At 51.0% G+C, this 25,677-nt stretch overlaps 9 protein-coding genes across 9 annotated transcripts; 4 read left to right on the top strand and 5 right to left on the bottom strand.

The window, feature by feature from the left end:
- Positions 1-91: 91 nt before the first annotated feature.
- Positions 92-2,858, bottom strand: ALTATR162_LOCUS11500 (uncharacterized protein; the record flags this gene model as incomplete). The annotated part of the gene is made up of 6 exons (XM_043319142.1): positions 92-824; positions 875-1,203; positions 1,253-1,441; positions 1,820-2,362; positions 2,519-2,709; positions 2,759-2,858. The coding sequence occupies 6 exons, from the start codon at positions 2,856-2,858 to the stop codon at positions 92-94; spliced, it is 2,085 nt and encodes a 694-aa protein (XP_043175077.1).
- Positions 2,859-3,850: 992 nt separating this feature from the next.
- On the top strand, positions 3,851-4,655 carry ALTATR162_LOCUS11499 (uncharacterized protein; the record flags this gene model as incomplete). Its single annotated transcript, XM_043319141.1, has 2 exons — positions 3,851-4,407; positions 4,463-4,655. The coding sequence occupies 2 exons, from the start codon at positions 3,851-3,853 to the stop codon at positions 4,653-4,655; spliced, it is 750 nt and encodes a 249-aa protein (XP_043175076.1).
- A 232-nt stretch (positions 4,656-4,887) lies between these two features.
- ALTATR162_LOCUS11498 (uncharacterized protein) lies at positions 4,888-5,805 on the bottom strand (the record flags this gene model as incomplete). The annotated part of the gene is made up of 1 exon (XM_043319140.1): positions 4,888-5,805. The coding sequence occupies one exon, from the start codon at positions 5,803-5,805 to the stop codon at positions 4,888-4,890; it is 918 nt and encodes a 305-aa protein (XP_043175075.1).
- Positions 5,806-7,383: 1,578 nt separating this feature from the next.
- On the bottom strand, positions 7,384-7,910 carry ALTATR162_LOCUS11497 (uncharacterized protein; the record flags this gene model as incomplete). The annotated part of the gene is made up of 2 exons (XM_043319139.1): positions 7,384-7,805; positions 7,862-7,910. 2 exons carry the CDS (start codon positions 7,908-7,910, stop codon positions 7,384-7,386), a joined length of 471 nt encoding a protein of 156 aa, XP_043175074.1.
- Positions 7,911-9,704: 1,794 nt separating this feature from the next.
- Positions 9,705-12,090, bottom strand: ALTATR162_LOCUS11496 (uncharacterized protein; the record flags this gene model as incomplete). Its single annotated transcript, XM_043319138.1, has 2 exons — positions 9,705-11,969; positions 12,043-12,090. The coding sequence occupies 2 exons, from the start codon at positions 12,088-12,090 to the stop codon at positions 9,705-9,707; spliced, it is 2,313 nt and encodes a 770-aa protein (XP_043175073.1).
- Positions 12,091-14,145: 2,055 nt separating this feature from the next.
- ALTATR162_LOCUS11495 (uncharacterized protein) lies at positions 14,146-15,498 on the top strand (the record flags this gene model as incomplete). Its single annotated transcript, XM_043319137.1, has 4 exons — positions 14,146-14,186; positions 14,234-14,427; positions 14,480-14,849; positions 15,225-15,498. 4 exons carry the CDS (start codon positions 14,146-14,148, stop codon positions 15,496-15,498), a joined length of 879 nt encoding a protein of 292 aa, XP_043175072.1.
- Positions 15,499-18,836: 3,338 nt separating this feature from the next.
- ALTATR162_LOCUS11494 (uncharacterized protein) lies at positions 18,837-20,016 on the top strand (the record flags this gene model as incomplete). Its single annotated transcript, XM_043319136.1, has 3 exons — positions 18,837-18,868; positions 18,946-19,072; positions 19,120-20,016. The coding sequence occupies 3 exons, from the start codon at positions 18,837-18,839 to the stop codon at positions 20,014-20,016; spliced, it is 1,056 nt and encodes a 351-aa protein (XP_043175071.1).
- Positions 20,017-21,847: 1,831 nt separating this feature from the next.
- On the bottom strand, positions 21,848-22,867 carry ALTATR162_LOCUS11493 (uncharacterized protein; the record flags this gene model as incomplete). Its single annotated transcript, XM_043319135.1, has 2 exons — positions 21,848-22,407; positions 22,459-22,867. 2 exons carry the CDS (start codon positions 22,865-22,867, stop codon positions 21,848-21,850), a joined length of 969 nt encoding a protein of 322 aa, XP_043175070.1.
- Positions 22,868-24,135: 1,268 nt separating this feature from the next.
- On the top strand, positions 24,136-25,668 carry ALTATR162_LOCUS11492 (uncharacterized protein; the record flags this gene model as incomplete). Its single annotated transcript, XM_043319134.1, has 3 exons — positions 24,136-24,299; positions 24,356-24,457; positions 24,504-25,668. 3 exons carry the CDS (start codon positions 24,136-24,138, stop codon positions 25,666-25,668), a joined length of 1,431 nt encoding a protein of 476 aa, XP_043175069.1.
- Between the last annotated feature and the right edge of the window lie 9 nt (positions 25,669-25,677).

Below are 25,677 nucleotides of genomic sequence, written 5' to 3'. Positions count from 1 at the left end.
CGGCCTTGTTGCCTCGCATACCACGCTATCGTCATTTGTGATCGTAAAATCGTGTATCTATATTTAATGTGTCATGCGTGTTACGATACATCTAAAGCGAGGATTTGTTCATGTGAGGAAACACATGTCCTAGCCCGCCTCCGGGGTCCGTTTTCGTCTCGCTAGGACTTGCCCTAGACTTCGGGTCGACAGTTGGTTGCAGTTCAGTCGCGGAGTCGTCTCTACCTTGACCGTCCTCGTGATTTCTTGCCAGCTTGTTATCGACGTGGTTTTCAAGCCACTCGTGTTCCGCTCGATTTAACCTTAAATTCTCCTCCACTTCTCGTGTGAGCTTGTCGACCTCATCTTCCAGCAGCTCATCGTGGCTCTTCTTGACTTCTTCCTTGGGTGCCGTAGGATCTTCCTTGGGTGCCGTCGTTGCCCAGAGTGTTTCTAGCTCACTTAACCAACCGCAAGCCTCAGCTAATTTCCTCACACCACTATCGCAATCCTCCAGTAGTAGTACATCGTCGGTTCGTTGGCCCATGTCACCAACCCTCTCCGAGTTTATAAGTAGACGTGGAGTCTCGTCTTCACAAAGTTGCGGTAGCGAAGCAAAGGGTTGTACGCTGAGCGACGTTCCCATGACTATGCACAGGTCGGCTTGTGCGGGGAGGCTTCGATTGTCGAAGAAGGCAGATGGTAATTGTTCCCCGAAGAAGACGATTTCGGGCTTGACGAGGCCGTTACAGGACGAGTCGACACAGTGAGGCACTGATCTGTTATGGATAGCTTCGTTCATGCGATCTTTGGGATACGACTTCTTGCAGTCGATACAACATTGCCTATGTCAAGTCAGTATCGCTTGAACTCCACTTCTAACGAGTCTACTCACGATGCAAAACTGCCGTGCGCCTCTATTATCTTATTGCCGGGAACTCCGGCCTCGCGCTCCAGACAGTCGATGTTTTGTGTAAACAACTTCAACAGCAGCCCCTTCTGGTGTAGCAAGCTTATGAAGGAATGTGTTATCGTCGGTCTGAACTTTCCGGGGTATAGTTCTTGAGCGAGAGCGTAGAATGGCTCCGGGGTTTTGCGAAAGAAATCGATGTCGAAAACGGCTTCGGGATATGGTAGGTTCAGACGAGCGAGATTGGCGTATAGGCCTGTTTCTGGTGATCTGAAGTCTGGTATGCCGGCTGAAGTACTTATACCTGCACCCGTCTGCCCAGTGTCAGCACGCGTCCAACCGTTCCATCGCATTCCAACTCACCATAACGACAATCTTTTGCGCGCGCCCATCCTTGATATATTGCGCCAGAGCCTCCAAAGTACGTGCTTCTAAAGTCTGAGGTGGTGCAGTGGGGTCTATCACCCGCGACTCATCTTGTCCCATCTTGCCTCTTTTGCCTTTGCCTTTGCGACCTTTTTCCGCGTTGCGCCACGGCTTGTTTTGCTGCGCCTGTTGGCGATGCGCTTTGTGTTTGCGTCCTATTTTGAAGGATGTGAAGTGACGAACGTAATATTGAAAACGAGAACAATGCGCGAATGTGACCGACGTGGTTGTGATACGTCTGACGGGCGCGTATTGCATGTAGTGGGAAACGTCAGTGCCCCACGAAATTATATCTCGGGAGTCCGACGGAGCTGCTGCGTCATGCAAGGGCCAACAACGATACCCCTCTTTCACCAACACTACATGTTCACAACTCAAGGTCGCGCATATCTAACTAGGAAACCTCCATTAGAACTATTTAAAACACGGGCCCAACTTGTACAGACACTCATTAGGACAGTTCCCAGTAACTTCCTCTCCCGAACAACTCGCTCTAGCCTCGACCTCCTTTCCACCAACCGCATCTTTCACTTCTCTCATCCTGTCGTCTCGGGCACTCGTCTCGACGCCTTCCTTGATCGCCATGCAGTCGAATCTCCCCTTATCCGTCGTCCCCGTAAATCTGAGCACAACCTTCATATGCGCAACCTCTTTCCCCTCCTCATTCTTGACACTTACTCGAACATACTCGGGTGCATTACACCACCTTATCACGCGATCCCTTCCATCGGGTATACAAATCTTGCAGAATGTGCACATGGTTGATCTCCGATCGAACCTGTAACAATTCTTCTCGTCCTCGCCGCTCTTCTGAAAGGTGTCTGCAATTTGGGCGATAAAGGCATTCTGTAGTGACTTTCCGTTGTACTCAACCCCTCCTTCTTTTTTCTCGGGAACATAGTCACTCTCAACGTTTACTTCGACAAACTGTATGCCTTTCTCCACAATACCAGCTTGGTTGGAGTACTCGATATTATCGAACTTTTCCTTCGAAGTTCTGCAAGTGTTGGCACCTGTTTTGTCGTCGTCGCAGCGGTTCTTGAGTAACTTGGTTATGTCGTTGGATATGTAACGACCGTACCATCGGCCGACATGTTGGCGTTGGTTGCTTATCTCGACGGAGAAGGTGTATTATGGTGAGCTCGGTGAGGGTAGGGGTGAAGTTGTTAGGGTAGTGCCCGGGATGCGACTTAAGTTGGTGACTGGATCTGCTGTCGAGGTTATTGTCGAGGAATTCATGGAAGAGCTGTTGAACCAGACTGGAGGAATAGTGCTTGATGTGGCCGTGGGAGACGGAATAAACCCAAGCGCTGAAGTGATAGCCGATGAGGCCGTTATAGCGGTGCTCAATACGAGTGGTGGACTATAGGTTACCCAGCTCGGTGGCTTACTCGCTTGGTAAGTCAGTTCGGATTCTATATTAGTATACTCAATATTACTGACAACTATTTGGCTGGTCTTTGTCTACAGCTGCAGCTTCGAGGACCAAGAGAAAGACAGCTAGGCCAGCGTATAGAATCTTTGCAATAGTCCAAGTTCGCATGATGGATCACTTGATCTTGAGGCCTGCGAATGTTCCATACTGCATTGTGAGAATATAAAGCAGCATGATAGTTCAATTCCGCAAGCTGTCGAGCTTGATACGTGAAGTCCACGGTCAGGAACGTACCGCTTGCTGCTTGGTCATTCCATTTTTACGGTGTAGTGATTGATGTGCCTCTGGATCAAGGACTCGATGCTGCAGAGGTTTCAATAACGGGCATCTGCTCTGCATCTCTTTTCATCAGAGAATCGGCTGTATCATCTCGAAAGCTAGGAAGCGAGCGCATATTGAGATGTTCGCTCCATCGCATGTCGACACCCTTGTCATCATGTAAATTAACCTAGCGGTGCAAAAGAAGATGAGATGGAAATGTGTAACCTGCGACTCTATTCCAGCTTACTGAACGATGTATGCAGAACAGAAAGCGAAACCGGGTGGAGTTTCAAGAGGTCGAGAGGGATAAGCGCTCCCGAGGTTATCGTGTGCTGAGTCATGGGATATTTACGCCCCGCCCCAAGCGTCACCACCCTACTTCTGCAGAACTACGAAAGCTACAACAAGTAACACATTCCTCCGCAATGGATCATGTCACTGCAATGTGCTATAAACCCAAACTTTGTCGCAGGATTGCAAGCTTCGCACTGCCGTTATTGCATAATTGCAAGGGTAGTACCCACCTAGGTAGTTGCCAACTTCCACACCTCACCGCTACCTGAATCCTCAAGGCCCATACCGGAAAAGGACTTCCTTTCTACATCATTCAAACGGCCCGAAGCACCACGAGATGTTCTAATAGGCTCAGGTGGTCGGTATATGACACTGTGCTCACTTGAACATTCCTACTAATAGGCAGCATCCTAGTCGTTCTGTTTCCTTTTGTCTCGGATCGCCCTATCCTATGGGGACTTTAAGTACACTTGTCAACCCTTGAGAAACCACAGTTCTTTGAATTGTCACACAGTCTCAAGGGTATTTCTCATATAATATTCGTTATGTCTATCAAGGATAAAGTCATCGTCATTACTGGGGCGGCGTCTGGAATGGGCCTTGAAACCGCCCGCCTTTTTGCCAGCAAAGGAGCCAAACTCTCACTCGCCGACGTGCAGGAGAAGCCGTTGAGGGACCTCGAATGTGAGCTCCAGAAAGCAGGCGCACAAGTCATGATCCAAGTTGTCGACGTCAGCAAACGTCGCGACGTGGAAAGCTGGATTGCGACCACGGTCGAAAAGTTCGGGAATCTGGACGGTGCGGCCAATCTGGCCGGCGTAACTGGCCGGCAAAGCGCCATCGCTGGCATTGAAGAGGTAGAAGACGACGACTGGGAGTTCATAATGGGAGTAAACGTCACAGGTCTGCGGAATTGTTTGCGCGCTCAGGTGCCGCACATGAATGAAGGAAGCTCGATCGTCAATGCATCCAGTATCCTTGGTCTTATTGGCGCGCCGAAACAGCTGGCATATTGCGCCTCCAAGCATGCCGTTGTCGGAATGACAAGGAGCGCAGCAAAAGAGCTAGGGCCAAAAAATATCAGGGTGAACTGCTTCTGCCCGTGAGTAGACCTACTGAACCTCTTCTTGAGGTATGTACATACTAACTGCGCATAGTGGACCAGTTGACACCCCAATGTTGCGACAAGTATATGAAAAACGAGGCTCACCTGTCGATTATTCATTCCTTCCGCTTGGAAGAACTGCACACCAAACGGAGATTCCACCACTTATTGAGTTTCTGATCTCAGACGCTTCTTCTTTCATGACCGGAACCGCTATGCCGATTGATGGCGGGTGGTACTGCTAGGTTTAGCCGTGTATACTCTTTTAGTCACATATCGACCCTAGGTCTCGCTTTCAGCTCCCCTATGATTTATCGTGTACAACCACTCAGTCTTGTACGGGTTATAATTGACCCGGAACGTACGAAAAGAAGAACTCACAATATAGAGAGATAAGTCTTGGCATTTAACATGTCAATTACGACATGATCAGTTTTGTGTTCCCACTTTGGAACTATACTACAAGTCGCGCACGATTTACTCCCTCTTAATGTGCAATCCCTCTAGGTACCGCACAACCCGCATTACGTAGGGGTCGCAATCAAGAGACCAAGCTCCAACGGACCATGATGGACTTAGGTCTTCTTCGGTCCAGTAAACCCTGGTGCAGAACCACATCTCGGCGCCTTCTGCCCAAACTTCGATATGCGAGTTCACTGCTGGAAAACAATCACCTCGATAGTTCGCGCAAACCAGAACAACGGTTCCTAACCGGGCCAAACACGCTTCATGGCTGCGTAGTTGATCTAGCCAGTCCATTACCTCGACAGTGGGAAAGAATAGCACAAGCCGTTCGAGCGTACTAGGAAGCAACTGGTGTACAGCAACAGGTTGATGCTGCTGTCCTGGAATGCCGTAGTTGGCACCAAGGAGCAACTCTTGCGGAACGGCTAGTGAGGTAAGCGCTCTGAAACCACCGAAGTTGGTGAAGGGCTCAATGTAGTTGAGAAAGTAGAGGTCGCGATCCTCGTATATTCTAACACATAGCTCGGCCAAAGAAGGTAATAGTGAAACCATGCGGGTCAAGAGCACGTCCGCATGACCGTCCACAGGACGCGTGAGAACATCGATATACTCAGTATAGCGTTCCGAATGTTCGTCTTCTTCTTGGCTGTTGTATTCAAAGTTGTACTGTGTATTGTCAAGTATAATCTCTAGTCTGCGCAGCCTGGGAAGTAGATTTGAGGCGATACTTCCACAGCTGAGCGCCCAATCGTAGTCCATAGCATATGGGAGTAGAAGTGAAGTGGAGAGCTCGAACCCCATAGTGTGTACGTTTGCGCTAGCGAATGGTGCATCGTACTGGATGTATGTTCGTCCTAGATCTGAGCGGTAACAATCGTATCCTGTCTCGAGGTACTCGAGCGCCGGTAGGTAAATCCAGCTCGATGCCATGTCATAACAGAAGTATCACAATGTCTGCAGGTGACGTAGTCCAGATATTGCGGTGAGATTGAGTGGAGAAAGAGCCGCTGCATCGAAGTTCTCCCCGATATACCCAAAAAGTCCTTCCAGAGGTTCATGATCGTAGCGCAACTCGCCTTGATACGTACTGGCGATTTGGAGGCCATAGTCTGAGAGAATTTCGATGGTTAACGTTCGTAGTTTTGGGACACTTGCTAACAAAAGACCCGTCCATGCTACACCGTGGCCTAACTCCAATTTATCTTTCCAGTTCTCGATTCGACTCGCCCACTGACTACTATGCTGTCCGACTTCTCGAAGTACTCGTTCGACACGACGGATGATCTCAGGGTCAAAAGGAGCTTCTAAGCCTCCCCTGGATACAGTCAATGAAAGCGAACGAACTCTAGAAGCAAGCCGAGGGTAGCGAATTAAGGTTTGGGTAAATGTAAGGAGACATTTCTTCGTGTAGAGAGGATCCTGATGCTCCATGTAGAGCTTTCCTATAACAGGCGCCTTGTAAAAAAACACTCTCAGCGGTGCTCGTGAGCTTCTTGCATGTCAATGCTAGACTATGCAGATCGGATTGTGAGAGGTAGCCGGCAATATATATAAGGAGCTCATTTGATAAGGTCTCGAATTTAGGCTTCATCTTCGTTGGAAGGACTTGGTATCTTATTGTTGGAAGGTGAATTAGATAGGGTTGATGAGGGTTGTTGTGAACGATCGTCAAGGTATGACTGTTGAGAAAGGTTATACACTTTCAGATAGGGTCTTTAACGCTGGAAGGCTGTACAGTCGAGTTCGCTTTGCTGGTGCACGAACCAGTGATTGTGACGTCCACGACACTTCTCGCTGGATGTGGTTACCTAGGCACTATACAAAATTGCTCTCACTTTGCGTTCTCGTAATTCCGTTCTTCCGCCACCGCTCAAGCCTGCAAAAGTGCTTGGCGAGTCGCTGCTCAGCCTCAAACAATGGGACCGTTCGCTAATCGTCGGAGAAGTGTACAGTATTGGCGTCAGAACATAATTGGATTACGAGAAAACAAATATCACGACCGCTTGAGATGTTACAATTGGAGCAGGGAATGTCTGATGTGCAAGGATGAAGCGGCATGGGAATACGTGTAAGAGAGAGAGAGAGAGGCGACGAATCTTGAAACGTTGTTAACATCGCTATCTGGGAATTCAATCATCGATGCAAGTAATTCTTGGTTTGAGACGACGGTAATTTGTTGACAGAACTTACAGAGGCCACTGGACGCATTATGAAGCATACTCTCGTAAGCTCTGACCTACCATCGGTCTTTTTGACTGACAAGGGGGAGAAAGAGATAGAATGGGAAAGCCTCTATGCGATGTTTCGTTTGCAATCCATGACTGATCGCTCTGAACACGTTGGTAAATGGTGAAAAAGTAGGCTGAGATATCTTTAGACGACCTTATTACTGGCGGAAAGCTCCTAAAATCAGAGTGTTCTTATTTCTTCTTCACAAGTTCATCGTACAGGGTTACCTCTTTACTCCCATCAACTTCTTTACCAGCAACAGCACACACCCTTCTAGTCCTAGGACTTCGGTTCCTTTCCTCCAATCTCCTTACTTTCCCTCGCCCAACTCTCTTTATCTTCACCTGGTCGCACAACCTTCCCCTGATTGTCCTGCTCCGCCGCCCACTTCTTCAGCGTATTTAGATCCACACTCTTCAACGCACCCTCATGGGTCGCCTCGAGCTTTACCCTCGGTACCTCTCCAATGCCTTTATCTGCAGCGCTCTTCCACGTCGACGCTTCCAGGCAGAATCGTTGGCCTGGTCCGATGCCAGCTTTTCGTAGGTCGGTGCCGTTCGAGGAGGAGAAGTCTAGGAAGGAGTTTGTAAGGATGGCAGCGATTGGGTTATTGCTTGTGCACATCCCAGCGCTGATAGAGGAGGGGGGGTTAGAGGGGGTTTTGGCTTCGGAGGAGTGTTTGTGGAGAGGCGCGTTGAAGACTGAGGATTATTAGTTGATAGTCAAGGATGAATTTTGATGGAATGCGTTGATGTACCATTCTTTTGAGTAACGTCCATCTTTCCTTGCTCGTTCTTTCCCGACATACTGGAGTACTGTGTATTTAGGTTTCCGGCTCTTCTATAGTCTAGTCTGCGCTTAAGGAATTGAATAATTGATGCTGGTGCAAAGGGCTGTTAGGATTCGTCGAACGCTGTAATTGGTGTATAGCAGTATTTGTAGAATCAATAGAACAGAAATTGAGGTCAATTGCACCTTTTGTTTCTGCATTCCTACGCTTTACTCGCTTTGCTCAAAGTACGATCCAACAATGATGCCTTCATTACGACCTTCTACCAATGTCTTGACGTCAGCGATATTCGAAGCGTCAGAACGTAATTTGACGTCGTCTCATTATTCCATCTGGAATGTAGATACACATATGAAGGCAGAGTTCCTCTTATGATCGCAGCCGTCCGGGGTAATGCAGCCGCATACTCATGTTGGAGATTCGGTCCTTAGACAACCTTTCCACACATCCCATGAACTCCCACTAGTCCCCATCCGGACAGCATTTTCTCTCCAGCGCCTATGCACTCCGCACACACACTCTCTCTCTGCACTGCATCTTAATCTAGCACACCACACCAAATGGTACTACAACTGCAGAAGACCACCCACCATCTCGTTGGCTCACCGCTCTCCCAACCTCTGTTTCTTCCTCATCTACGTCGTTGGGGCGGCCGCGCAAGACACCGCTTGGCAAGTGTTACGAGTCGGTATTTTTCAAACGCCGACATACCGACAACAGCCTGTGCACTTCCCCAAACGGTCATTCATCCACTGAAGCATGGTCATCGGCCAAAGGCAGTGTTAGTTCATATACGCGTTCAAACGTCTTGGATTCACCGTCATCTATTAGTAAACAAGGTGACGAAGAACCAAGTTGGTAGGACTTAATGCGATACCTTCCATTTCTCTTTTGGCCGAGGTGAAGCCGATGTCGACACGCCGTCATTTGCCTCACGAAGTTTGTATATTAGTGACTCGCTAGGTGAATTAGCAATCAGTGGGGACGACGGTCTAATCGAGTCATTTAGGGACATGACGTCGACGTCGTCATTTCATCTCGTCCCCCATCACCAATTTCCAGTTCCGTCACGAAGAGCGTTGGGCGAACAGTCGCACCTGCAGTTCGGCCAACGGGGGGGTCGACAACGGTGAGAGAAGTGCAGGGCATATGCCTGTCCGGGCAGCCCAAACCACGCAAGGGAAGAGTGCATAGCCAATGCAGATGCAGCTCGATCTCAGATCAAGCGCATGACCGTTTAGATACGTTCGGAGAAAGGACCGATAAAAGCAAAATAGACAACAGCGGTCGAGAGGGAACGATGCCGCATTGATGCGTAAGGAACGCAAATCATCGCAAGCGCACAAAATGCAGGTATGACGATCGCGAGGTACGAGGGTTCAAAAGAAACTCTAAAAGTTCCCGACCGCTTCTGAGGCTAAATTGACCTGCATTGTAAGAGGCAGAGAGTAGCGCACGGTGACGTTGCTGATAGCAGTAGGTCAATGTAGACTCCTAGACATGAAGATCCGCGGAAATGCACGGAGGGGTGGATAAGTTTTGGGACCTTAGAACCATACGATAAGTTTTTCTTATCAGGCGATACAACTCAGGAAAAATCAGCTTCTTCGTATTGCACCGCAATGCTTCAATGCTGGAGACAGCATCAAACAGAGAGAGAGAGTATCGTTGACATGCGGTCTGACCGTTTATGAATGGATTATTTGCTCTCAATGCAACTGACCTTGCTAAGCTGGTATTCTTCGTGTTAGCCCACCCAATGCACGCAAACTAGCGCTTTGAACATTCCTAATACCTCTGCAACATACTCCTAGCCTTGTAACCTCTGCCGAATCTCAGCGACTACGGTCCGAATGCGTGGTTCCTTGACCTTCTGCTCGGCGCGAGTGATCGCATCGCCTATCTGTAGAATGTCCCTACCAGCCTCGCAGAAGTCAGGGCCTAGGCAAAGCAAAGTGCCTGTAGCAACAAGCGCGCGATATACGGCTTCGGAATCAGTAGCTGTGGTGAGAACCTTGGATAAATCATCGAGCAATGAAAGCGCACGGTCCGCATTGTTCTCAGAGTTGAGTAGTACTGAGTAGTTGATGTAGAGCGTAGTGAGCGCGATGATCAAATTTCGGTTCGTCGATGTCAGGAAGGGCGACACTAGTGGGTGAATATTGTCAAACTCCGTGCTGGCAAGTAGTCGTCCCTTTTCGGTTTGAAGGAGATTGCTCAGACATCGTATAGCCATCATTGTGTTGTTGGGCGGGGAGGATTCCGTGAACACTCCTGATTCAAGAAGGTTTGGCAACAGGTTCTGCTCGGGCGACACTAGGAAGGCCGCTGGTTCCTCAAAAGCAAGCACTAGTCGCAATAAATCCAGGGCAGGTAGACGCTTGTCCGCTGGCCATTGTGTTGCCGCCTTGACAAGGAGCTCCACACCTGTAATGTCGATGCCCTTGCCATTTCCCTGCTCCAAGGCTGTAACTGTCGCGTTCAGCTGCTCGACGTCCGGCGGATTCAACGAGATGCCTTTGTGTCCGTCATTTACCAAGGCCTCATTGAACTCGGTAAGCTTCTTGAAGATCACCTTGTGGTTTCCAGTTGTGATGGGCAGGTAGTCCTTTTGCGGAAGTATCTTAGTGGCTGGCGGCGCGGGTGGAGGCTGGGTCGCGACTTGATTGGCGTCGCCGGGCCGATACCGTGCCTCCGAACCCCACGGGTCCGCCCCTTGTGCACTGCTTTGACCTAGCGTTGCGCCCTGTGTATTCTGAATGATGAAGTTTGCGACTTGGTCGAGATATGTAAGCGGCAGCTCGTTGTCTTCGATGAATTTGCGCGCAGCTTCGTAGTGATTCTGGTTGAGATTGTAAGGTAGCTTCAGTGGAGGCTTGCCATCTTCGATATCGACATCGAACACATAGTCGTACTCTTTGCCGGCATGCGAGATCTTGCGCCCACCGCTTCCCGCAGAGTCAACCACTGTTCCGACGTTTACCCACTGATTTGCAGCTGCGGACCATTGGTATGCAGACACGTTGCCGTTCATCTCCTTGATCATCTGAACCTGGCCTTCTTTGGTGCCCGATCGCTGTGTAATGAACTCCGGGCCGGGTAATTGTTCCTTGTTGATGTCTCCCACTGTCTGCTGTGGTATCGAAGAGCCCTTAACATCGTCGTTGAACTGCTGGATCTCGGCTTCTGCAGCATAGCGAGACTGATCGCGAGTAAAGACGCGCGCGAGCTTATCACTCGCACCAGTGACAATATCGCCATTCTCTTTGCAAACAGCCACTGTCCATACCGAGATGGCTGGGTGAGTGATGGTCTGTATGCACTGGTTGTTCTCCCATATCCGCACTGTCCGATCTTCGCCGGCGCTCACCAGGCCGCCGTTGGGGAGGACAGCCAAGGAATAGATGAAATTCTCATGACCATGCAGCTCCGCCACTTGTTGTCCGTTGAGTGTCCATAACCGAATGACGGCATCGTTCCCTGCGGATGCGAACTGGGCACCGGAGGGATGATCCGGAGGTAATCGGCAGAGGGCGCGGACAACTTCAGGTGCCTGGATCGATCGGACCGGAGATGCGGAACCCGAAGTCTGGAATATGCGGATCTGCTTGTCTGCACAGCCAGTGATAATGGTGTGGCTATCATAGGCAAGGACGGCCCATACAGATGCAGAGTGGCCCTGCAGCACTGTAGACTCGCCCCACTTGCCTACTTCCCATAGCCGCGCCTCCATATCCCAACTGCCACTGACAATGTATTTTCCGTCCTCGCTAACATCCAGCGCGCACACGTTGTTGCCGTGTCCGATCAGAAGAGCATCCGCATCGTCGTCGAGATTCTTACTCGGCCGCCGCACGTCGATAATTTGGTCTTTGCCGCCCGACACGACTAGGCCTTCGGGGAAGGACGAGGTGGGCGGAACGATAGCGAGCGAGTTGACGAACTCCTTGCCATGCGTCTTGATAGTGCTATCCCATATTGGTGGGTTTGGTGACTGCTGTGCCCAGACTCGTACTGTAAAGTCTCGCGACGCAGAGACGATGGATGAAGCAGCTGGGAAAGCGACGCTTCGGACCTGCAAATAATATTAGTAGTGGTTCTGCATGATGTGGGAATTTAGTTTGTTTGATGGTGAACGCAACACGTACATCGTCCTCGTGACCGCGTAGGGTGGCTGATAACTTGAAGTCGACCATGGCTGAAGCAGCGCGGGGTTGCTCGTTGGTGGCGGAGGAGCTTAGCAACGGAGAGGTGAGAAGGAAATGAGCACTAAATGGAGCCGAGGGTCGCACGCATCAAGTTCACAGTGAGTGAAGCCAATGGGTTCGGGTCTGCTTGGACGTTGCCGAGTGTTTGCAGTGAGTTGCTCGTCACAGAGCTCGGTGATTGACGACGTCAGCCTTTCGCGAGACAGCCGAAGCACCCATGTCACTTTCCCATTATGTCAGCCTCGCCTCCAATGCTCGTGTCGCCTAATCGGGAGTCCACTGCTCAACTCAACACCATGCGTGGAATGCAACGATGGCCTTTTTTCTTTTTGATAAACTTGGGCACTTGTTGGCAGCACCGCACGTGGTGCTTGGCTCCCAGGCACTCGTACGAGTGGCTTGCGGCTGGAAATGTGTTTTACCAATAGCGCGAACTCTACCGTTGCTTCAGCTCTCGCTTGCCTGGCAAGATGCATCTAGGCTAACGTCCATCTCACGATAATCTCAGATTTCCTTACCATCGTCCTGGTACTTGGGTACGCGAGTTCTCGCTCGCGTGTTCTGCCACGCGAGGCGCTGAGCCACAGCATCCGGGGTTCGCGAGGTGTCTTGCTAGCCAGCTGGGTCCAGGCGGCCACCAACCTTCTCCTATGCGCTTGTAAACGCCTTCGAGAATCAACCATTCCAAACTTTTAATTGTATTGCGGAGTCACTATGGTCGCTGCTAATCGGCATTAATCGGCATATGTATGTGATACTACCCCATCCAAAGGTCCCACCCTCAGAGACTTGCCAGCTCTTGAAACCGGGGTAGAGAACTTTATCCGAGCATAATCTCATGGCATGTAGCGACATTTACAGCTTCCTTGGAGAAGCACGATCTTCAGCCGTGATCCCGTAGCGCAGCAGTTGTCTCTGCCATGGTAGGCGTCCCAAAGCAGCGCTGATCGTCGGCAGTGGGCCCAGAACGTCGTCCCCCACCAGATATCCTGCCAAACATCAAAGTCTTGGTCGCTCCGTCGTGGTGCAACACTGGCTGGAGGCTTCCATGTCAACATGCTCCCCACACAGCCCTGGACGGAACCCTCCGCCCCGCCTCTTTGGCTCGTCTCCATCACGGAGGGCGGCCAACGCGTTTCGCCGACCGTCTGGAGTCAGTCAGTACCAAGGGAAGCTTTTTATGCGCAGGGCAAATGATTTCGCATGCCCTTCCGAATTTCTGGTCATTTGACTCTAGCTGGCCTACTCTGCCGCTATTTGACGTCCCCTGCGCCTCGCATCCACCGAATGGGTCGAGTTCGGCTTCGCGCTGCAGCCACTAGCGCGTTAGCTTCTCGCGTGACAATGCTTACCCTGCTTTCCCACGATGCGCTTACAATGGACCGCCCTGTTTGTTCTAGCCCAGCCCACGCTACACTTGCTTGCCAAGTTACTGAGTCCTCTGGACGGAAGGGTTGCGTGTCAGCTCAAATTTTGGGCCGCCGACGAGCGAAGGGACACCCTTGTGACTTGTCTGGAAGCGGTCTATGCAACCGCCCATGTCACTGAAATGAGTGCGCCATCCAGAACTGACGCCAGTGTGCCATGTCTGGAGAGTCGGCTGCATGCCTACAAGAGCACGAGCAGCCCTCCCACTCAGTCTTGCCTTCTGCTCCCATCTTGATCTGCAATACCCAACAACACTCGATACAGGCGCTGAGCAACCAGTAATCTCGGCATACATTCAATCCGTGTCCATCGCCTACAGCATAAATTTGCCTGCATCCGGCGATCTCGGTATCCTTGCCCCAGCCTTACCAGTTTCTCGGATTCGCGCGGCGCCTCCGTGATCAGCGCCCGACCCCTACGTACCCCTACGCGTTCTTGCGCAAGGTCAAAATCGTCACACCTGCGACCGTTGGCCTTTTGTTTTTAACGTCGGGTCCTACGAGCATTTGCTTCAAGAAGCCTTCGCCCGCCGACTCAAACTATTCAAGTAACAGCAAGAACCTCATCCACACTTACCTCCCTTACCCCTTACATACTACACACAACACTACCACAATGGACGCACCAATGATCGAACTCAAATCGGCCCTAGCCTCGTAAGTTACACCCTTCTGTCCTTCCAATCCCCAGCTAAGTCTGTTAGACTGTTTCAATGCGGACAATACTCAGATCTGACCATTGTTTGTGGCGCGAAAAGATATCCAGTCCACCGTATACTCCTTGCAACCAGATCTACCTTCTTCGAGGGAGCCTGCCGTAATGGCTTCAGAGAAGCAGAGACTGGAGTCATCGACCTCACCGAAGATGACGCAGAAGCTGTTGACCATATGGTACACTGTACGTATTGGTGTGAGGCGACGCGATCTTGGGTTGTACTAATTCCTTCTAGACTTCTACCACATGGACTACCTTAGCAAGAAGTCTCTCTCGCGCCGCTCATCACAACGATCCAACCGCCCTACTTCCCTGAGATCCTCGATCACCAAGAAAAAGAGTCCGCCTAAGCAGCTTGACCTCGCCCAAGTAGAAGACCCCCTGCTGGCGCTTGTGGCCGCAGCCAACAACTCGATGCCAATGACCCCTCCTGCAGACGAGCCCACGTTCCACAATCTCGATGCCTCCACCAAGATGCCCGACACACCGATGGCCGATCAGTTCTTCGAGGACGACGACTTGGAAAGCGAGCAATCAGAGACAGAGTTCGACATTGAGACGACGCATTTGGTCACACACGCCAAGATCTACGCCATTGCTGAGAAGTACGTACCACTCTTCGTCATTGTTTACTTTTCTACGTTTTGCCTAAATGCGCGCCCCGGTTTGTGGGGGGGTTTTCATCTGCGTGCAGTGCATGGCACGGCGGTTTTAAACGCCGACAAACCCCGCGGTGTGCGTCACAAGCACTCCGCTTTGCCAATCACACTTCGAGATGCCCCCTCCGTTCTACCTTTGCACACACTGCCCTCTCTTCTGTTTTTCCTATGTACGATTGCACATCGGCCAATCGTCTTTCATGGTCACCATGCCTCCATGGCTGCATTTTCGAAACAGTCCGCGTCAGCGTACAACTGTCTCTCCAATCGCGCACCTATCTTGCATCACGTACTGTAGGACTTGCTAACGGTTTATGGCAGGTACGGCATTGCAGGCTTGAAAGCGCTTGCGCGTAGCAAATTTGCAGACGAAGTCGAGCTGCACCTCAGCAGTGCTGAATTCCCAGAGGCTTGCCAAGAGGCGTACGAGTCGACCTTCCACACTGATCGTGGCCTGCGAGACGTTATCATCCAAACCTTCCGTGCCAACCCCAGCCTTTCGCTGCGTCCCGACGTCGAGATGGTGGTGCGAGAGACGCCCGGGCTTGCTTTTGAGCTCTTCCGCATGGCGAGCGGCCTGCCTGTCTCTTCTTGAAGAGTGCTTTCCACCGTTTCTGCCGTCTCAAGCCACTCATCACTGTTCTACAGCCTGCCCCAGCACGTACATTGCCGCTGCATGCATACGCCCAAAGTTCATGCCGAGCCTCGTCAGCTCTCTGTGTAAAATCCTACGCGCGTCCAGCAACAGGGTTATCCCGCTAGAGATACGCCCACAAACGTCTGTCTTGGCTAAGACAACGTGTTTCACGACAGCTGCAGTCAACCGTCGACGTAATGCGGGGTCAGCATGTCTTACTTACCATGTCGAGCCGTGCATCCGCGCGGTTCAACGTCACACCTGGTGCGCTTAAGCCAGTAGTAGACATCCACCAGTTAATTCCTAACAACCCTGCCCGTCGAAGGCTCTTTTTCTCTTTTCTGTTCACTTGTGCAGTACTTCTAGCGATACCAGTTAGCGATGTTATGTTCTCTTTTCTGTCTAGTTTGAATTACATCAATACATCTGTTTCAACACACCTCGTGCCTCGAAACTTGCCGCGATCTTCTCCATGACCTTCTATTACTAACATCCCCTTCCAATTCCACGCAAGGATGAAATCAAGTGAATTACGTCATCTCATTATTAAATCCCTGCCATGTAGATAGCGTTTGCCACGGCCCACACCATGGTGCCCGCATGTAAGCCGGAGATCGCAAATGACTCGGTCCTTCCCTCTCGGCCAACAAGCATACTAATGAGGGGCTCAACGTCCCTTCCTGGTAATTGAGAATTCCCTATAAAGAATCTACGCACCGTTTCGGTCCGCTCACTCGGTCTTCTTGCTTATGAATATGGGGAGATCTACATTGATTATTGATGTATGGCTTTGAAATCACAAAGACGATCAAGTACCGAGTCGGACGCAAGGTTTGGCACTGTTCAAGTGAATTATTCGTCCGGTGATCTACGGTTGGTGGTTGTAGATAAGGGGAGGGTGAAGCAAGTGTCGATGTGAGGCTTTTGTGCCATTTTTTATTTGTCACAACTGGTGTTCATTATAGCTACAGTGTACGCATCACACATCATTTCTCGCTACACAATCTCGCGATACATTGAGGTTTTGACCATCGTATTACATATTTATTCATCTATCCACACACTCACCAACTACATTGAAGACGAGGAATGGTAGCTACTACAGCCATCATCGCTGTTGGGCAACTATCGCTAAAGAGCTGCGGTAATCTTGGAATTGAGATTGATGCTGCACAGCGCCATGCCGTCACTGTGGTGAGCGAGCGGTACGGGTGTGTATATTTGGGAAATAGCAGAGGGCATAGATGCTAATTTCTATAGCTAGATGCGAACGATATATACGAAAGATTGAGAACGGTAGCCGGGATAAGCGTATAAATGTGCAATCGATCGACAAATATTGTATTTCAGCATTATCGCCACTCTTCGCTGCTCAGCATAACGTCCTGAGATACCGATATGGCCAGTGAAAGGCTTAAGAATGCTCGAGGGGCGTGCGCCCCAGTATGAGCATGCGACGTTTTCCAATGTTGGAGGTAAGGTGTGATTTCGTGGTATCGGTTCAGTGTGCCGTTCGTGTATGACTACGCTCATCGCTCATCGCGCCTTCCCCCATCTTCCACAGTCTCTTCAAGAAGAAGAGTATATCTCCTGACCTTAAGCGAGGTCTACCGTTTTTGTCACTTCTGTGCGGGCTTTTCCGAACTGAAAGCTGGCAAACTCTTCACCCGCGCGACAGCGTCTCAGAGCTCGCCCACTACCCATCACCATAGCTAACCTCGCCTCTTTCGAATGCCCTTGCTACCACCGAACCTTGCCAACCATATCAGACCATTTGAATACGCTGCCAATCGGACCGCATGCTCCAGAGGAAACCCCGATACCAATCGACCTGTGCGTAGATATTTCCACTGTTGTCCTCTCGTCACCATTGTGGGGGCTACCCAGTGAGCCCTTCTTCCATCTCATTGCTAAACTCTCGGAAGCCGATATTCGCAATACAAGCTTGACGACAAGACACCTAGGCTCCTTGGCACAGCAGACGTTCCATCGATATCCTTCGCACAGAAGATGAATGAAACTTCGACGAGGAGAATGATGGGTCGCAGTGTGAGTTGAATCACCACACTGTCCGCAACTGACAATCCAGTACTCCAGGGTTTCTTCCAACAAACGCGCGTGTACATAGGCGAGACACAGATCTTAGCGTTGCTCCTGGCTTTGCTCAAGAACCTGAAGGAGTTTGACATGCAATTCGTTTTCGATGGCGGCCTACACGAGCTCGATAGCGGTCGGTATGGTTATGCATGTAGTGGGTGATGCAGGCTTCCAAATAAATTCGCATCGCACCTCCTCGATATCGCAATGGACCCAGGATTGAAGAGAATCCAGAAGCCGGATCTACACGCCCGTCACATCAGCTAGAATTGGCTGACATTGCCTCGTCTGAAGGGCATTGCCCTTAGACGACACTGCAGCGTTGATTAGAATGCTGCATCAGCAGGTATATCCAAGGTCAAAGAACTGGTGCTTAAGGTCTCAACAGTTATCTTCCTCGATAGCGACTGGAGATATAGAGACCTGCCCAAGCTCTTCCTGCGAATGCCATTCCTGCGATCGCTCACCATCAACATAAGCAACAAGTGTCTTGCTCCACGGCCAAGTCAGATAGAGGAGAATATTCTTCGAGATAGTGCACGGGGTAGTGTGGAAGATCTCATCAATACGACGTACGCCATGTCATGAAGACATTGGTTTCCCATTTTGATGGGATGGCAGACAAGACAGAGGTTGTCGATGGATAAAATGAAGACATAATAGGGAGAATAGATGAGTACGCCTAGGAGCGAGGAGGTAATCAGATCCGAGAAGTCGATTGTTGTCCGTGATATTGCGTTGAGGTTATCCAGGCCTCGGGTTCGGTAGGGTTGTCATCGCGCGGAAATGTCGTGGGTATCTCGTCGAGAGGCTGAGAAGTTTCGTCGAGAATCCAGAAAATGGACGGCAGGTGTCAGGCGGGGCAAGGCATGATATAAGACGGTCATGGTTTTGGGGATCCGGAATGCCCTAGCGCTAGCGTGGTTCGCGCTGACACCTGCATGCATTAAATCTCCGAAGCCGAATAGCTTCACGTTGCATCATTAGGAACGTTCAGCTGCGTCCTTTGCAGTAATGATGTATCTAACAGTAGTCTCAGTGTTTCCAGATTCCAAGATGCACTCTCGCGCTTGTTAGTTCTGGGCGAGGCGAGCTCATGGCGAGCCGCTCTTGTATCCCTGCGTCGCCGCAACGTTATCTTACTGTGGACACGTTGCGTCGACTCTCTCCCAACAACCTCAGTCTGGCCAATCTACAAGATGCCATTTAGCTGTCCACCCCACATCATCAGGTAGGTTCCTTGCCCCGGACTGGCGATTGGTGAAATGCCGCTCATGGTTGCATCTGTCCTTGTGTTGATCTTCCCAGGGCCTACAAGAATGGTGACTTTACCGACCTTGTCATCAGCTGCGGCAGCTTGATATTCGATGTGCACTCTGTTGTTGTGGGCTCAGGATGCGAGTTTTTCGCGAAGAGTCTCAAATTCGGTGGAAAGGTAGTTTACTGCTCTTCGCAACAGTCTAGCGGCTGACACCGTATAAGGAAGCCGAGGAACGATGCATCGATCTGCCGGACGATGACCCTGAGATGGTCCGACGTTTGATCTCATACCTTTACTTGGGCGACTATGATCCTACCGGTGACTTTGGCATCGCCGCTCTCGAACAGCTCAAGCAATACGAGTCCAACACAACAGCTTCGCCCGCTCACCATCACCGCGTATTCAGCAGCTCTCGGCTTTACGATCGGTGCGCTTGCCTTGCATTGAACACAAAGAACGTTGAGCAGCCAGCCTTGGACAGGAAAGCACCCCACTGCATCAAAACACGAATGCCTGACAACAGCATCGAGGTTGCGAATCCACTTACGATTCACGCGACAATGTATGCGCTCGCGGATAAATACCAGGTGGATGGGCTCAGCCAGGTGGCAAAAGCCAAGTTCCAGGAGAGTCTGGATCGCCATGTCGATTCAGAGGACTTCATAGCCGCAGTGCAACTGACCTATAGGAACACTCCAGAGTCCAACCGCGGTCTTAGAGACGTGATAGTGCAAGCTTTTCTTTCGTACTTCAAGGTCGACATCACCGAGTTACCTGGGCTTGAGTCGAAGCTGGACACTATTGATGAGTTGTCTTTTCTGCTCCTCAAATCCTGGCCGAGGAAGACGGAACCTACGAGCACTCAGAAACCTGTGTCGTCTGGATCCGTTGCTCACACGACTCCTAACGTAGCTACTTCTGCTGCTCCACCTACCTCCAATACCCCCTTGCTTTTTCAGACAGCAGGCACAACCACCTCAACGGCAAATGCTTCCGCTAGTACTCTAGCCACAGGCAGCTTGTTTGGAGGTTTTGCACCACGTACTTCAGGCGGATCTGGAAGCTTTCAGTTATCTCCTAGTACACTGGGAATGCACAGACAAGTCAACCATCTTTGACATTCAGAACCTCGTAAATGTGGGCGCTTCTGTCCCAACAATATCTAAAGCCGATGTAGCTCAGCTGTTTGACTCTGTCCTTTCTTTGTAATATCCGGTCCTTCACTCTGATCTTAAGGCTCCCGCCGATAATGTTCCCTAGCAGCTTCCTTTTGTTACTCAAATGCGTGCGGTGATGGTAGCTTTCTACTCTTCGCAAGAACACTCCACCACAACCGGCTTGACGTGTCGGTACCTTCCACCAACCTACTACAGAGCACTCAACGCACTTTCTCGTCACATGTTATTGCCATGCTAGTCCATGAGGTGGTGGATAAGACACGATGCTATTCTTCTGCGTTTCCCCTTGTCACCACCTCGCACGAAACACCCGGAAAAAACCAAGTTGACATCACCGCATCCATCACTTTTGGCCTCTTGCTGAACCACACATAAATACACTCATATTTTGTATTAGAACTATCATATTAAAGACCAGAATGTGGGTTTCTCACACAAATATTGGCGTTGCCTCGCCGCACGCCTCTCTGCTCGCATATTTTCGCAATCCTGCACCTGCTTTGGAAGCGAAAGACCACGGTATGCCACCCAGCGAAAATTCTAGCAGTGCCGACACCCACGAGCTGCTTCATCCTCGCACTTACGACCACGACGACGAATCAAAATACGGCTTCTGAGGCGAATTATATGGGGCTAAGAGCTCGTCTGAAGCAGACTCAATCTATAGCAAGGGATCCGTCATGAGAGGAGCAGCCACTTTCTGCTGCCTTTGGTGTGTATTCTCCGTCCTCATCCTAGGTGCCTTTGGCCTCTACTTCGCCGTCTACTTTGTCTTTAGCCAGTACGGACTGGGCACAGGGATGGCGGAGTGGATCATGTCCAGACACCAGCTCTCACCAAGCACGTCATACGGGGTGAGTCAATCCCAGCATGGCAGTGGTATGGACGAGCATCACACTGGCTCCTAGCTTGTCTTAGATGAAATTCTGCCTCGAGTCACCGCACCGCGAAGCACCTCGTCCGCAGGCCTGGCGCTACATAATAGCAGGTACTAATGACCGTTGTACGACCGATACCATCAAATTCATCCTCAACTCCAAAGAAACATGGAAGGTTCAGCCAGGCGCTAGTCTACTATTGGGTAACGAGAAGCCATATCTCGATCGGTTTGAGCAGACGCGGGCGCCCACTGTCTCCCGAGAGCAAGTGCAGGCTCCTTAGCTGGGTGATGACCTTGCGGAAGAGGGTCAGTTGGGGCGTTAGGTCTGACTCATTGTACGTGTGGATTGTTACAGATAATGGGTGATATGCAGATGCTATCCGCCTTGTAGTATGCTTCATTGTTCGTATTACTTGTTTGGCAACTTTGCAGTACGATTTTGTCTGTTTTACTCCTGTTTCGCTTTCTTTGGAATCATCAGGTTCTTCCAAGTGTATTACGTGCTACCTGTACTTCACACCCACGGTCTTTCTGGACATTAAGATTCGTTGACCTTCATCAAATGTCCCTCCCACGCGAGACCTGCACCTATCTATTTAGTAAGCTTCCGAGGTCCCCGTCGATGACAACAGAATCGCCAGAACGAGAACGGGGAACTGATATTTATTTAGGGTAAGGGTTCTTGGGTAAAGTGTCTAAGTTATCAGACATCATCCGGCCAACGTTCACATCACAACAATTCGGAGCAAAGGTCAATTGAGATCATGAGGGGACGTGGATTATCATTAACGTCTATCGTAATCTCTTATGATTCATGTAGGAGATCGATGACAAAGTCATGCGGGTCCATTAGTCGTAGCCATATGTGCGGACAGCATAGCGTAAGAACGCTTAAGCAGGGGGAGAGGTAGGCTCAGGGACGCCAGGAGGGCAGTGCCAGTGGTCATCGTGAGGCTCACAGGCCTCAGCAGGGGCGGCAGCGGCAGATGAGGTAGCTGAAGCAGAAGCTTCCGCGGAAGTAGCAGATGCGGAGGCGGTAGCGGAAGCAGTGCTGGTGGCAGCAGCGGTAGACTCTTCCTCGAGAGGAGTGTAGGTACCAGCGCAGCCAACACCAGGAACAACGATGTCATGGGCGTAAGCCTCAAGAGCAAAGTACTGAAGGGTGTCGCTGTTTCTCGCGGCGTAGGTGGAGTTGTTCTTAGCGAGTGCGATGGTTCCAGGGTACTTCTCCTGCTCCTCGTCATTGTAGTGCTCGACAACACCCTCGCCGACTTGAGGAAGGTGGAGAACACGGTGGAGGAGATCAGAAGCCCAGAAGGTGTTGGTGGCACCGTTGGCGACATTGTATCCGAGCATGCACATGGTCGAAAGAGGTCTACGGATCTCGTAGGACAGGTCGCAGATGACAGTCTCGGAGGTTGCGTTGGAGCCGCGCCAGTGACCAGCCCAGCCTGTTGTTGGTTAGCAAAGACGGCGTCTTGAAATTGGGACACAATACATACCCTCTTGGTCGCAGTTGCCATCAATGTTGTCGCAGCGGAAGAGAATGCCGGACTTGTCGCCATCGGCAATCTTGGTGAACCAGCCAAGCGGCTCACCAGTGGGAGCATCGCCGAAGTACTTCGTGTAGACTTCGGAAGAGTTACCGTGGCGGAGGATGTGGTCACGCGCGTGGCTAACGATGGTCAAGGTCTCGTCGAGGCCCTTCTTGATCATGCTACGCTGAGTGGCATTGCAAGAAGCGTGAATGGGGAACTCGCGAACGGCACCGGCATCCCATGCGGTGGATGCAGGAGCAGCCTCGATGGTGTGAGTGGCTGTGACGGTGACGGTCGCCTGGCGAGGAGCGAGAGGCCCAGCCATGACGGCGGAAGCTCCAAGGAGCATAATAGCAGAGGCACGAGCAGCCATTGCGAGATTGACTTGAGAGACTGGGAAGAAGTCTTGAAGCTTGAGGTTTGAACTAGTGTTCAGTGACTGTCCCGAGAAGCTGGATGCTGGATAGAAATACTTGCATATGAGCTACAGGCCTCTTTATATCTCACCACTGAGGACTGCTTCTCTCGGTGCTCATTTACCGACGTCGCCGCAAACCTGACCGCCGAGACTGGAAGAAAAACGCCTCATGGCTGCAGCCGCAGGTACATCAACCGGTCTACTACCGGTATATCCCCCATACAGAGACCTGAATGCTACACTATACGGGCCTGGAGGTTGATCCACATCTTGGCTTGACGTAGAATGTGAATGGTCAAGCTTGGCATGGATGTACATGGGGGCCTGGACGATATGTCTTCCACCCAGAGCATGGATTTATGGGTATCTAAGTACCATGATGGGCGCCCAATGAAGAGAAATTCTCACATTCAAGGAACACACCGTCGGGAGGATTACCTGCGTTCGGGAAGACCGAGGACATTGATGTGGGTGGTCGAAATGTTCCGGCACGAGCCTCCCACGCAGTATGTCACGTCGAGCGTGAACAGGTGTGCAAGCCTGGAGAAGATCGAGTCATCTTCTGCATAATATGGTTTATGCAGACATGCTACCTCGTACTATTTGGCAGCTCCGGTCAGCCTGACTAGAAGCCGAAATACCACAATCCTTTCGAAGTTGAATGAGGCAGACCGACACCGACCCCGAAGTCTGGAGAAGGCACACAAGCGCCTGTATACGAGCCTGACTGTAAGGGTTAGCATTGGTGTTGAGCACCGAAGAGCCGCCTCCTAGGTCATAGCTACAGTGCGTCCCCAACATACCTCGCCAAGACCTCCGCCACATTAAGTAATGGCACCATCCCACCTACCTACCGCATCTGTTAGTGAAGCCGCCTACGTAAAAGCAGTGACTCGGAATATCTGGCTTCTAATTCGGTGTTTGCCCCGAGACAAGACTTATGCCAAGGCAAATCATCCAGCAGGGTACTCAATGCCAAGAGTGTCCGTGGCTCTTTCTGTGAAGGCAATGCAGACAAATGGATACCAACGAATTCTTCGCGGCTTCCCTGTGGGGGCTGTCTTGCCCCAGCACGGTACATTCGTTCCGCTCCGCTGACACCAGGAAAAGCTTGAATGAAGTCGATATATCAAGGGCACTACGCTGGTATATTCTTGTACAGCTTTACACCCGTCGGTTCGCTCGCTTGATATATCCGGTATACCTTGAACATGTCTTCAACCATGCGCTCTGCCCTCTCTGCTGCAGTCCTACTGCTTGCGGGCTCTGTGATTGCGCAGACTCCTACTGTTACTGTTACACAAGCTGGCGCAACTACCACGGTCTTCACTACTGGGGCTCCGTCAATCACGGCAGTGTCAGACTGCCATCCCCATAGCACTGTACTGTACGTTTTCCCCTGATCAATCTTAGTTAATACAGTTTGGCGCTAACATGCAACAGCTGGTGCATGGTCGGCGAAGAAGAATACCAGGTATCCGGGCCCACCGCGACCGAAGAATTCCAAGCAGAGTACACCGGCTGCCACACCCATGGCTCCGAGACGTAGGTGCCATTATCACTCTAAATGGGAGAACGCTGACATAATCAGATACTGCGTCGACGATGCTGGGGAAGACGTCCTAATCATGACCGATGCTGCAGAATCGACAGACAGCTCCTCACACACGGAAGAAGAATCACCCGTGGAGTCTGAGGCCGAACCAGCTGGAAGCAAGGGACATTGCCATGACCACGCCGGTGTTGAGCACTGTGTCGGTGGAAGCGCAGAGGATGTCAACTGTGATGCTCCTCAACGCGACTACAACATCCCCCTACGAGTGGGTCTTCTTTTCGTCATCTTATTCACCAGTGGACTTGGTGTCTTTATGCCGGTCTTGACCAGGAGATTCAACCTTATTGGCGCCAACAACATCATTTTTGTCGTCCTCAAGCAATTCGGAACCGGTATCGTCATTTCCACCGCCTTTGTCCATCTCTTCACCCACGCCCAACTCATGTTTGCGAACCAATGTCTGGGTGTATTGGAGTACGAGGCCACCACCGCTGCCATATTCATGGCTGGACTGATGCTGTCGTTCCTGATTGACTACCTCGGCGCGCGCTTTGTCCAGTGGCGCCAAGGCAAGCATGTTGCCCCCAACACCGAGGTGGCAACTGCTGGAGACAAATCTGGAAACACTTCTCCTTCCGCGGAACCCAGCCATGAGTTCAACCGAAGCCATGGTCTTCCTCATGTCCACGGTCCCATGCGTGAGGCTACCCCCATGGAAGAGAAAATTAACGTGCTGAACCTCGAGGCGGGTATCATCTTCCACTCTATCCTCATCGGTATTACGCTGGTCGTAGCAAGCGATGGTTTCTTCATCACTCTCTTCATCGTTATCCTCTTCCATCAGATGTTCGAAGGCATTGCCCTCGGTACCTGCATCGCGGAGCTCCCCAAAGCTGCGGCCGGAACAGCACAAAAGCTCCTCATGTGCGGTACCTTTGCGCTTATCACGCCTATCGGCATGGCCATCGGTATCGGTACGCTAGACCACTTCAACGGCAACGACCCCAGCACCATCATCGCCATTGGAACGCTCGATGCACTCTCCGCTGGTATCCTGGCATGGGTTGGACTTGTAGAGATGTTGGCGAGGGATTGGATGCATGGAAAGTTGCTCAATGCGGGTGCGGTCAGGACCGTGTGCGCGTTGTTCGCATTGATTTGCGGTCTCATTCTCATGAGTGTTCTCGGCAAATGGGCCTGATTGAGGCCT

The sequence above is a fragment of the Alternaria atra genome, assembly GCF_907166805.1.
Source record: "Alternaria atra isolate CS162 genome assembly, contig: 35, whole genome shotgun sequence".
Lineage (NCBI taxonomy): Eukaryota > Fungi > Ascomycota > Dothideomycetes > Pleosporales > Pleosporaceae > Alternaria > Alternaria atra.
Note: the sequence above shows the minus strand (reverse complement) of the source record. Positions and strands in the feature narration are given on the sequence as shown.